Source organism: Gavialis gangeticus, unplaced genomic scaffold (assembly GCF_001723915.1).
Source record: "Gavialis gangeticus isolate Ggan-Ray unplaced genomic scaffold, GavGan_comp1, whole genome shotgun sequence".
Lineage (NCBI taxonomy): Eukaryota > Metazoa > Chordata > Crocodylia > Gavialidae > Gavialis > Gavialis gangeticus.
Window position 1 is genome coordinate 77629288 of NW_017729025.1, and position 13644 is coordinate 77642931.

General features: G+C 44.3%; 1 protein-coding gene across 1 annotated transcript in view; it reads left to right on the top strand.

Moving 5' to 3' along the window:
* The window catches only part of RYR3 (ryanodine receptor 3), a 666405-nt gene that overhangs the window by 498029 nt on the left and 154732 nt on the right, over nt 1-13644 (top strand). The window contains exons 58-60 of the mRNA XM_019518966.1: nt 1510-1625; nt 1943-2010; nt 6183-6304. Of these exons, the coding sequence (XP_019374511.1) occupies nt 1510-1625; nt 1943-2010; nt 6183-6304 (306 nt within the window). The remainder of the gene's footprint in view (nt 1-1509; nt 1626-1942; nt 2011-6182; nt 6305-13644) is intronic.

Sequence of the window (13644 nt, forward strand, 5' to 3'; positions counted from 1 at the left end):
GTGTGTGTGTGTGTGTGTGTGTGTGTGTGTGTGTGTGTGTGTGTGTGTGTGTGTGTGTGTGTGACTGCATCACCACAGCCAGAGCTCTGCCAGTCATGACAGGGTTTCTCATGGCAGTAGCTTGTGCCAAATTGACAGCTAGGGTGCTGGCACCTCCAGCAGCACCAGCCCTAGCTCCACCAAAGCCCTAGTTCTGGCTATGGAGGCAGGCCTTTCCGTAGCAACAGCCCATGCTCCAATGAGAGACAGGATGCTGGAAGATGCATCAGCACTGTGAGCAAAGCCCTTCCATTGACCCTTCCCACTCCTGGCCAAACCTGCCCCCTCCCAGAAACAGAGCCCCCAGCATGTGACCTGTAAGCATCAGAACCACCAGTACCCAACCCCAAACTTGACCAGAACTACCCAAACTGCACTGGAAATGGGTCCACTGATTGGTGCCAGAGGGGTAGGGATCCAGTGTGGGCTGCTAGAGGAGAAATTGACAGACTTTCCTACTGGAAAGACTGACAGTTGAAGGGGAGGAAGGGGGCATTATAAGGAGGAGGAAATGAGGTTCTCTGTGGCATCTGCCCAGTCAGTCCTGTCCCATGCAGTCAGGGTGGCTAGGATCTGGAGCCAACTTCCAAGGGAAGTGCTGCTCGCTCCTACCCTAGGGGTCTTTAAAAGGAGGCTAGATAGACACCTTGGCAGGGTTGTTTGACCCCAGCATTCTTTCCTGCCTGTGGCAGGGGGTCAGATTTGATGATCTGCTCAGGTCCCTTCCGACCCTACCAACTATGAAACTATGCCCTGGAGTGCTGTCAGCTGTCTCTGGGAAGACTGGGGAGCCATCAAAGCATGCTGGGATGCGCGCTTTGGGGCCCATCGTCTAGGTGCTCTTGGCAGCATAGTCTGTTTGCAGAACATACAGCCTCCCCCTGAACACTTGTACAGTATTGTACTGATAGGGTTTGCAACCACTTAAACTAAACTGCTAAACTTCCACTGATTTATTTGACACTTGCGCACACTCTACAAGACTTAGTAACCTAAGTCCTATTGACTTTCAAGTTATTCTTTCTATAGCCCAAAGTGAGATAAGTGGTATTAAAAAAAATGTAGGGATAGCTGATGAGATCCAATCCTGCTAGGCTCTATTTAAACACAGCCTATAAAGCATTCAACCCCCTCAACTTTCACTGAAGTCAGTGGAAATGGAGTGGTCAACACTCAACAGGATGAGTCTCAAAATTAGTGCATTTTTACTTTTATAAAGTGCTTGTAGTTCTTTAAGTTTGTAATACTGAATGATCAACTGTAAACAAAAATTTTTCTCTAAAAATATGAACTTTTATGAAGTCAGTACAGTCTAATAGATATATGGAAAGAGAATTGCTATGATAGATAGATTTTGATTTATGAAAACTTGCCTTGATAAACTAATAAAAAAATTATAGGCCTTTTCATGGGGGTATATTGTGTGTGACATCTTCATAATATTTTTCATTGTAAATTTCTTTAAAATAGGGGTCTTAATGATATGGAACTGGATGCTTCATCCATGGAAAAAAGGTTTGCATTTAAATTTCTGAAGAAGATTTTAAAATATGTTGACTCTGCTCAAGAGTTCATTGCACATTTAGGTAAGTTTCTGAAGTGTTTCTATATTAAAATGTAAAAGTAGTTAGTATCAAAGCTTTACCACAAAAAAGAAAATGTATTATATTAAAATTTCTACTTCACATTTGATGACTTACTGCTATTGAGAAAATACATGGCAAGCTTCTGATAATTAGTTATTTGTTTTTAAATTGCAAATTGAGTCTTTGGTGCCACCATATTAATTATAAATTTTACTTCTTCACAAATAAGTTTGTAAGGCTGTTTTAAAGGATTGAAGAGTTTAACGTTTGATTTTTCCTTAGCTGTATTCATATCTGCCTTGATTTTATCCTTTCAGAAGCCATTGTTACCAGTGGAAAAACAGAGAAATCCCCACATGATCAAGAAATTAAATTTTTTGCCAAAGTGAGTAACTTAATACTTTAAGGAATGCACCAAAACTGCTGCTATTATGCAGAGCACAGTGTGTGTTAATAATAAAGAGTTATGCATGTAAGGAAATGTCTGTTTTCCCATCTACCTGGGTATTGAATCTAACAGTGATAAATAACATTTGCAGAAGTATTGCTTTGAGGCACTATTTCTAGGAATGATTTTTATATGCAGTAAGGGTATCAGGCTAAAAGGCCACCTATTTATAATAGGTAAAATGTAATACTCTTTTGTGGGACTGTGACAGGGGGCAAACTTGCGGCCAGATCGCAGGTTGGCCCACTCACCTGCCTAAGGCAGTCTGCCCTGACTCACCTACCACGACTTGAATGTTAACATTATTTATTAAGCAGGAGGCTGCTCTTACACTACTCCGATACCAGGGGGTGCTGTCCACAGCTCCAAACCTTCCCTAAGCCTTGCAGATGGCATCTAGATTGATATTGCTCCCCAGTCTGAGGCTGGGGATAGCTGAGTCCTTTGTTAGCCTCACTGACACACTCATTCATGCTGCCCTCCCTCTCATAGCAGACCTCTTGCACTCCATCCCCCTCTCACAGGGGCCTCTTGCATACTGCCCATCACTGGGCCACTCTCTACTGCCCTTGCCCCCCTCAAGCAATCTCTTTTGCCCTTTGGGCTTAGCTACTCTCTCCCTGGCACTACCACACAGCAACTTTGGCTTCCTCGAGATCACCTACTCTGTGTGGTGTAACCTTGTGCCAGCACTGGGCTGCTCCCATCCTAAGCCCCTCACCAGGCAACTGATTTCCCACACACACTTGGGGTTGGCCCAGGTACCTCCCTTCAAGCCACTCGAGCAGCCCTACTTGGTACACCCCTGGTGCAGCCCTTCAGGCCACCCTCAGCAGCTCTACTCTGCACCTCAATATGTTCAATCCTTCAGGTGCCCCTTATTGCATCCTACTCTGAGTGGGCTCTCATACTATATCCAACAAGCTACCCCCTTGGGCTTCTGGGATCTCACATCCCTGCTGGGCTCAGATGTCTCACTATTAATGTGCCTGGGCCACCTTGCTCCCACTACTCGCACAATTACCCACCAGATGGTGGGGGCCAGGATTAAGGCAATCCTACCCGCCTTTCACCAGGGAGGTTAGCAGTCCTGGTATTTAATTGAGACTGCCCCACCACAAGCAGTCGCACCAGGCCTCCCTGGCAGGGTGCAGTTTTAAGTCATGCCCACCCTAAGAGCCTCTAGACCATCCCCATAGCTCCTGTCCTTACCTCCAAGATGTTCCTGAACTGTAGTTCAGCCAGCTGATTTTTCTTTCTTGTCCACAAACTGCTACCTCACCCTATAAGAACTAGGTCCTAGTTCTTGGCCACCCTAATCAGGCATCTGCTGGTTGCCTGCCTCCAGCCTTTAAAGTGGAAAGCATCCAAAGTTGTGTTGCCATAGGAACATACAAGTAATTTTTGAGTTTTGCTATCTAAGGATATTACTGTGGCAAATATACCTTAGTATTTTTTAATAACAGGATTCAGTATTTGTATGCATAAGAATAGCATATCTACTTGCATTTACAGGATACAATTATAATTCTCAAGCTTCAAAGAATAAATTAGTAACTATTTAAGTTCAGATGTTTTTTCTCGGAGACAGTATTGGTTAGTGATATGGAAAGATGAAGGGCACATCCTGTTGGATGCCAGTTGCTGCTGGGAGCAAAATATGAAAGTAGAGGGCCCTAGGATGGTAGTTCTAAGAGTGCAGACAGACAAAACTTTTGAAAGAAACCACAACAGGCTTGGAAACATTAATAAACATAAGGCGTCTATACATGTGCTCCGGGGTGTGGTGGAGAAGGGGTGTCGCTTTAATTAGAGCAGCTCTGAGAGCCACTGTAATTAAAGCACCAACAGCATCAGGTGTATTCAGTGTCCTGTGTTTGAAAATGGCAGTGGGGGCACTTTAACTAAAGCTCATTCAACAAGGTTTAGTTAAAGCACCCCTACCACCATTTTGAAATGCAAAGATGCTGAATACATGTGACCCGGAGGCTGCTGGAAGGCACTAATTACCGTGCTCCAGCAGTCTCGCAGGAGACTCAATTAATCATGTCTGCTTCAATGTGTCCTAATTAGCATGTGTTGGAGCAGACATTCATCGTGTGTATAAGTGCCCATAGTGTTTCAGCTACTGGACAGACATACAGCTCATGTTGACCCCAACTCTTCCCCACCCAGCTAGATCACTTAAAAATCACTGCCACTACATGCAGCAAAATGCTTTTCAGCCAGGGATCCAATAGGGGGCTGCAGCCTCTTCCCTTCCCCCAACAGGATTATCTCCAATCCCCTTTGCCCCCTCCATGATGGGGGCTGTGGACTGGGGCATGACAGGGGCTGTGGAGCCAGTGTTAGTGAGTGGAATCCTACCTCTCTTTCTCTTCTTTCCTAAAGCCCCTCCCCTCTCACTTAAGTGGAAGACGGAAGACCAAGAGCTATGCAGGGATTTAAGACTAGATGTGGGGGGGGAGGGGCAGTGGAGGGACTGTAGAGATCTCTTGGTTCTAACAGTGGGAGGACAGTGTAGGTCCTCCCAATTCTAGAAGTAGATAGCAGTAGTGGTGGGGGAAGGGGGAGTACAGGGCTCTCCTGACTCTGGTGATAGGCTCTCAGTTTCATCAATGGTGGGGACTGTCCTGGCCAGGAAAGCTACCCCAGGAATTTTTTTTTAATTTTATTTATTTTTTTACTGACAAACTTTTTTACTGGCATGTGTTTTTACTGACACATGTTTTACATACTGTAAATGTAACCCTTTTGTGAGGCTCTGGACCAAACAAAGTAATAACAAGGACCAAATTTAGGAGTTTAACACCAATTTTCTAAATCTGGCTTGAAAACTCGCCCAGAAACCTGTGAAAATTAATCTTAACTGGGTGTTCTAAAGTGAACAAACTTCCCCACACACAAACAATGTTCAAATGAATCAGGGTTTATTACACAAAAAAATGGGATAGACATGCCACCATAGGTAGGGTGGGCAATTATTTGGGTTGGAGGACCATTTGAGGAGTTTCAGTGAAATGTAGCAGGCCAGGGAAGGAGGGGTGGTGATATGGCTCAGTGCAGCAGGGGGAGGAGGAGTCATTCAATTCTATCCAGTACCAGCCCATCTACCCTGCACCCACCACCAGGGGCACTGGACAAGGTGGGGTCTCCATGGAGATTGACCTGGGACCTCCATGAGCAGGGTACACTCAGCTGGGCTGATGGAATGGATATGCAGGCAGGTGGGGAGCAGCATCTGGGAGTGGGGCATGCAGGCAGGGTTGAGGCCAGATCATGGGATAGTGACAGCACAAGGCCAGGGCCTGGGCAGAGCCATGATCCAGTCCACGCATGTCCCTGTGATTGGCACCAGTTCCACAGGCAGGGACATGTGGGGAGTAGATCACAGGTCTGCCCTGTGCCCCAGCCCCTGGCCCCATGCTGTCACCACCTCAAGATTCTGGCCCTGGCCTTGTCTGCCTATTCTGGTCCCAAACACCACTTGCTGCTCACCTGTGGCTCTACCTCATCTGCCCAGTTGAGCACATCCTGCTCACGGGGGTCCCAAGCCAGTCTGGCACCTGTAGTGCTGGGTGTGGTGTGGACTGGCAGAGGCACTTGGGCAGAGTGAGCTGCAACAATGAAGGCTGCCATAAAGCTGAGCCCAGCTGCTGCACTGCCTCTACCCCATAGCATATCAAGGGGTATAAAAACACACACACTGCTTGTCCTCTGAAGCACTTTTAAGGCATTTGAAATGCGTAAACTATGACATCTATCTATATCCTAATATTTTCACTCAATAGATAACTGATAAGAGAATAACCCAAGATCTCCTGTATCCTTAATATTCTGCTATTCCCATCTTCATTTTCATGAGGAATAACAACACCTCAAAGTATACTATTTGTTGTGTTGTATATTGTTTTTTTAGTTTGAATTTGACAGTCCTGAGATTTTTATTTCTCTCTCTCAGTGACTCTGACTATAAAATACAATTGTAATATAACATCTAAAAGTAATAAGAGGCATAAAGGTAGTGTGGCTTGTTGAGATCCTGAAGGATATACTTACTGATATCTTGTATAAATACCAAAAGTACATTTTGTATTCATATCTTTTAGGTTCTACTACCATTAGTTGACCAGTACTTTAGCAATCATTGCCTGTACTTCCTTTCATCTCCCACTAAGTCACTCAGTAGCAGTGGATATGCTTCAAATAAAGAAAAAGAAATGGTAGCAAGGTAAGATAAATATTGTGGGATTAAAATGAAGCATACAAGATTTTTTTTAATGATTGAAAATGGCAGTAGTTTCTTCCAATTGATAAAATAGTTGATGAATCAACATTTTACTTTATTAGTAAAATGGTAATGACTACCATTTCCATCTTTATTCTTAATTGAAAGTATTTCATGGTGTGGCAGTGATAATTTTTTAATCAATCATTTAATTAAGAAAATGAAGTAAAACCTGCAAATAATTGCAATAATAGTTTTTTTAAAAGGTAAAATCTTTTAACATGTTTGGTTTTGACTGAAAAATTAGTATCACACTATGTTGGTTTACCAACTTACCTTAAGAGTTTAGTAGTATTGCACCCTTGCTTTCACAGGCTGCCACCTTTTGTTAGCAGTCACAACAGGAAGAAAAAGCTACTGTATGGCTGCTAGGAAGCTCTGGCTGCCCTTAACTCAACTCTGAAATAAGTACAGTCATCACCTCTCAGTATCAAGCTATGAATATCCCTGGGTACAGACTAGTTTCTCATTCGTAGAGTTTCACACTGAAAAAGGATGCAGAAAAATAAGAGAGAAGCTAACATAGCTGCTACTAACTACTGTGTCAGTTTTATTACTAAATAGATAACATCAGGCTCCAGGACTCAAAAAAACTTTCTTTAGAACTAAAACAAAATGTAAAAATAATAGTGTGGTGCAAGCCAGACAAAAATTATTAAACATCCCAAAAGCCCAATTATAGCTAATGGCTGTACCTGAATATCCTTAACAGTGGAATGATAGACCTTGCCTTCATGCCTGCTCCCCTTCCTACTCCTTCCCCCAATTTCTGCTTACCCTATCAGAAGAAAGTCTGGCTGCCAGCGTCAGAAAATAGGTTAATACTGATAAAGGCTTTCAGTGTTGTTAGCAAATAGGTTTCTGGCAAGGTTTACTCTAAGGGAAAGTTGAAGCAACTTATATCCCATTATTAGATTTATTGGAGATAAACAGTTTGACAAGAGTATCCATTTTCGATTTGTTTCATTCATAAATGAATGAACCAATTTACCTGCATGTTCTGAGAAACATAGGTGACATGTAGGGGAGGCACAAGGTGGGGGGGCACGTGCCCCCCCTGAGATTACCCTTTGCTGGCCAGGGAGTGAGGGGGGAGCAACAGACAGTGCCCCCCACCTGAGAATGTGGGCGCACTGAGAGAAGCACCAGCAGCACTTCCAGGTTTGCCACTGGCATTTCCGGTTTGCTGCCAGTGGCGATCAGACGCTGGTGCCCTCCCCCCAGGATCAGGAGGCACCAGTCACCCATGCTCAGAAATATTATTTGTGTTCAGAAAGGGTGTAGCTACACATGCCATTAGGGGGCAGCTTATTGCTCCACAGTTTATTGCTCCTGGGAACACATCTGTACATGTGCCCAGACGTTACATTGACCCGGGTCGCAGCAATCCCAGCTGACGGGGCCCAGGGGTCCACCTGTCAGCCTGAGGCTGCTCTGACTGGGATCAATGTGCTGCAAAGGGGCTGACTGGGACACAAGGGTGTTTCATTGCAGGACTAGCCAGCAGGCAAGACCCAGCACTGATGCAACCTCGTGTCCCTGCCAGCCGGGTCAGTGTCTACACAGGTGCTGCTGCACACAAAAATACTCTGCAGCTGGATAGTACTAGTAAATATTTACAAGTACTACCCTGCTTTACAACCTTGCTGTGGAGCATATTCATTCTGTGTGCCCTAATAGGGGTGCGTGTGTAAATGCTGAGATGGTTACTAGGCAGTTAATTAGTCAACTGCACAGTAAGCATCTCATGTAGATGCACCCAGTGAGTGGTATATTTTAGGAGGATAAGCCGTACTATGCATACATACCAAATTATTGAAATCCCGCTTGCACAGCAAAACTTAACATTGTCTGAGGAACTGACAATGGTAGCTTCATAATTAGTTAAAACTGAAGAACATTAATAACTTCTCAAATGAATCTCCTTTGCTGTTCTTATAACAAAACTGCAAATGGGGATGATAGTCATATGTTTAAAAAAAGGTAGAAAATGCAAAATAACCCATTCATTTAACATTATTCCTTGATTCTGGTCTGTAGGCTTGCTTTATTTTTGTCGTTTATGGCCAAATCCTGAGACACAGCAATGTCTGAATTTAAATGCACAGCAAGGACATAATTCTTTGTATCTCTTTGCATGAGGCTTCAACTGCAAAAGTAAAATATTGATTTAAATGCTATATATTGTGTGGATAAAAGCACTGCCTTGCAATGTGGAGTATTTTTGTAAGAGAAAATGAGGCATGGCAGAAAGTAGCTGTCATAGACAGACTGAAGCAGAGGTGGTGTTAGGAGTATAAAAAGCTGAATTGAAAATGCTATTGTTTGATATGAACATTTCCTCAGTATAGACATGATATGAATCAAAATTTAGAAACAGAAAGACCTAAAACATGGCTGTTCAACTTCTAAGTGGCCACATGCCATGGTGGGTGTGCTCCCACCCCTCTAAAGGCATGCTCCTTCTGCCCCATCACCAACACATCCACTGTGGGCACTGCTCTCCTTCTACTATCTCTGCTGAATTTCAAAGGTCTGCTGAACACAATGGAGGTGTTAGGATTTCACAAAAGTCACTTGAATTGTATGTAAAATAATTTGGAGATGTTTTCCATAATTATAGTAGGTTTAGCACAATATGTTTCTATGAAATGCATAAGCCTGGGTCATAGAGGAGCAAATATAAAAGCCTCAGCAACTTGGAAGGAAGTTGTTTGGAGACACTGGAAATTGACAGGGGCGTAAGCTGTAGCCATGTTGGTCTAAGGACATATGCAGATAAGGTTGTTTGGGTAAATCCAATATATTTTATTAGACCCACTGAAATAGTTGGAAAAAATTCTTCTTTCAAGCTTTTGGGTACAAATGCCCTTTGTCAAGCTAAGGGAAGCGTCTGCAGTTGGTGTGTGCTCTTCCTGGGTGGAATGAATAGTAAAGAAGCCAGAAGCTGTTACGCATGCAAGACAGGCAGTCAGTGACTACAGACATATATTCACATCATCCAGGACAACTCTCCCAGGTTTGCTTTTGTGAGAGAAAAACTGACCTGTACAGAACTTCAGATAGAGAAGCAAAGAGCCCTGCAGTATGAATGCTAGACTGCCAGGGGTCCCTAAAGCACACAGACCAGAGAGCTTTGCAAACTTTTTTTTGTTTTTAAGTGAATGTAGGCAGGTATCAGGAAAGGTGGGGATGGTATCTGTTCCATGCACAAAGTAGTCCTCCAGCCTTTCCCCCTTCGTATGCTATGTTGGAGGATAGCTAGAACTGGGCAGGATGTGTACTTCTGTGCTTCCCTGCACCCAAGTGATGCAGTGTGATTTAAGCAGAGAACAAGCCAGGACCAGAACACGCCAGTTAAGTACTGGGTTTTTCCAGCCAAAAGCACTCTGGTGGCATGTTCTGCTCGCTGCTTTGCTAAGACTGAAACGCTGTCCCTCCCCAGTGGGAGGGCACATGAAAGAGAAGCAAAGGACACTAGGATTGTGGAGGTCAGCTCTGTGTCTGCTGCCTGTACAGAAGTGTTGTCACCTAAGAGAGATTCTCTGGGGAGCCACTTCACTCATGGTGTTCCCAAGTTAATTTAATTCTCGGAGTGGCCACTTCAACTCTGAGAGCAAAATTATGAACTTCTGTATGCTTGTGGTTTCTCCAGAGAGAGCAGAGACTCTCTCTGGAGATTCTGAATGTCTGTCTAAGTCCACTATTTCTAATATTTTGCTGCATAGTCAGAACAGAAATATATTGAATATCTTCCTGTGTAGTTGAAGCTGAAAATGTATATTTAATTTGCTCTTGATTGTGGCCTGGAGATTTCTGTCTACATTATTGATTCCCCATTGTTTCTTTCTCATTGAGAATGTATTGCAGATTATTTTCTCCACAATATTTGGACTGTATTTTTTTCAAGCTGTATCCAATGTCCTTGTTTTCCAAGTTTCCAGTTTCTCTAGATTGATTTCCTTTATTCCATTGTCCCTACTAGTTTTTGCAACTTTCTTCCAGTTTAGCGTAAGCTACAAATATCATTGGTGTACTATTACCCCCTTGCTAAGATAAATAATTAAGTATATAAGATAGGATGGACAAAGCTGAGCTCTTAAACCATTTATTTGTTCCTGGTCATGGATACAAACACACCTCCCAACCAGTCTGCCTTGAGGGAGATACCAATCCACTAATGGTTAGCGCTGACCTGGTGAAGGGGCACTTGGAGGGGTTGCCATATTTAAGTCAGCAGGCCCTGATAATCTTTACCCAAAGGCACTAAAGGAATTGGCCAGTGTCATAGCAAAATCACTGATGCAACTGTGTGAGTGCTCATGGCCCTCGGACAGGTCCCAGAAGATCGGAAAAGGGCCAACGTGGTCCCTATTTTCAAGAAAGGGAGGAAGGAGGACCCAGGTAATTATTGGCTGGTTAGCCTCACCTCTTTCCTTGGCAAGACCTTAGAAAAAATCATTAAAGATCACATTTGGGGTGGGGGGCACCAGTGGATAATACAATGTTAAGGGGTAACCAGCATGGGCTTATAGCAGGCAGATCCTGCCTGACCAACCTGGTCTCTCTTTATGACCAGGTCACAAAGTGCTTAGTCAACAGTGACTCCAAGATCTTTTTCTGCCTCAGTGGAGCTAGAGAAGGTTGCCCCCCAGCATGTAGGTATGATGGCAGTTCTTCCTCCCTAGATGCAGCACCTTGCAATTATTGGATTGCATCCTGTTGCTCTCTGCCCACTTCCCCAGCCTGTCTAGGTCGGCCTGGATCTGGTTCCTGCTCTCCAGGGTTTTAGCTGCACCCTATAATTTTGTGTTGTCTTCCCACCCCCTCATCCAGATCACTGATGAAGATGTTGAACAGCACCGGCCCCAGACCTGAGCCCTGGGGGACTCCACTGCCCACATCTTTCCAGGTTGACACTGACCCATCCATTACCACACTTTGAGTGCGACCCTTGAGCCAATTTGCTACCCATTCTACCATGTAATCATCCAAGGCAAATCCTCTCAGTTTATTTATAGGGATGGTATGGGATACCTTGTCAAAGGCCTTCTTGAACTCCAGATAGATAACTTCCACCTCAACTCCTGCATTCTAAACATTTGGTGGCCTTGTTGTAAAAGGAAACTAGGTTAGTCAGGCAGGACCTGCCTGCTAAAAACCCATGTTGGTTACCCCTCCGCATTACAATAGCCAGCGGGCTCCCGCAGATGTGCTCCTGGATAATTTTTTCCAGGATTTTCCCAGGGATAGAGGTAGTAGAGTAGAGGTAGATGTTATTTACTTGGATTTTAAAAAGCCTTCCTGTCACACCCAGTTCTTACAAGTAAACTAAGTAGCTGTGATGTGGATTTTTTCACAGTCAGGTGGGTGGAAAACTGGCTTATGGGGTGCATCAGAGAGTGGTGGTGGACGGGTCAGTTTCTACCTGGAGAGATGTGAGCAGGGTGTCCCCCAAGTCTTTGTCCTTGGACCAGTACTGTTCAATATCTTCATCAGTGATTTGAATGAGGGTGTAGAAAACACTCTGTCCAAATTCATAGATGACACCAGACTACAGGGTATAGTAAACACACTAGAGGGTAGGGAGGAAATTCAGGTGGATTTGGACAGACTGCAGAAGTGGGCAGATCAGAATAGGATGCAATTTAACAAAGATAAGTGCAAAGTGCTGCACCTGGGGAGAAAGAATCACCAAATACACCTATAGACTAGGAAGCACCATTCTAAGTAACACAGCAGTGGAAAGGGATCTCCGAGTCACAGTCAATGCAAAAATGAACACGAGTTGCCAATGTGAGAAGGTAATAAGTAATGCTGTCGCAGAGCACTCAGGTGCCCTGCGCCTGATAGCAGAAACAGCTTGGGAGAGACCCCTAGTGGTGAGAACGGGGAAGCCCAGTTGCTAGTTACCAGGGCAGCCAGAGTCACAGGTGCTGGTTGCTAGGACAACCGCTGGGAAGTCAGCTGACAGGAAGGGGCAGGGCCTGGCACATATAAACCCCAGGACTGAGGCCAGGAGGGTAGCTCCCTGCTGGTGGCCAAGGGAGGAGGAGCTCGGCTAGTGCAGACAGAGGAGAGAAGCCTGACTGCATGAGCATCCCCTGGTTGCTGCTATGGGTTGGAGCATTCCCCCCCGGTAGGGAATGAATGTTGTTTTGGCCGGACGGTTTAGGTTTTTATGTTATAGCTCAGGGGCTTTGTGTGTTTGTGTTTGCTGTTTACAACTGGAGGACTGGGTGAGGCTATTAGGGGTTGGAGGAGGCCTCATAGGGGCTCCACAGTAGCGTGGGGACCCTGGTGCCAGAGAGGGTGCATCATTTTGGGGTGCATTGACCCCAGCCCCAGAGCAAGGGGGCAGCAAGAAGCCCTGGAGAAAGCTCCATGAGGAGCAAGAAGCCCAGAGCAAGGGGGGGCTACAAGGAGCCCCAGAGCAAGGGGCCAGGGGGTCAGACTAGATGGCCCACTGAGGTCCCTTCCACCTCTATAAATATATTAGACAAGCACCTGCCTGGGGTTACTTGACCCAGCACTCTTTCCTGCCCAGAGCAGGGGGTTGGACTCTGATCTAATAGGTCCCTTCTGACCCTAGAAATCTATGAAATCTATATTAATATTAAATAAAATTGGACCCCTCATTGACCTAGCTCATAACCTTCCTCCAGTTTATCCAATTTGTCTTTACTTCCCTCTAATTTGCTACTGTTAATTAGTGAATGTGAATTAATTTACCTTAATTGATCAATTAATTACATTCCTTGCTTTAATTAATATCCATTAATTCTAAAGTACAGTTAAGTGCCTCTCTCTGCTCTTAATATAATATATAGGAACATAATGGTAGGATGGTTCAGTCATTAGATTGCTAGTCTGATATTTAGGAGACTAGAATTCTGTTCTGTGCTTTATAACAGACTTCCCATGTCAGTTTAAAGACACACAGGGTGAGATTTTTCAGAGGTAGTTCAGGGCCTAAACATGGAAATTGGTGCTAAAACATGTAAGTCGAGAATGTTTGTAAATCCCAGTAGTCATTTATTGTGTATCTTTAAGCACCTTTGTGCCTTTGAAAGCCTGGCCCTTATTTTCTATCTATCTTTTGTTCTCCAAGTGTAAAATGGTGATGATAGCATATCCCGTGTCAGCATGAACATGTTAAGGATAGTGAGATATTTAAGTATGTTAATGGGAAGCTATATAAATGCCTTCTCCACACATACTGCATTTCCTCTAGTCACTTCTAGTTTGTAAATCTAAAGCAAATGGAAGGCAACCCTGCCTGG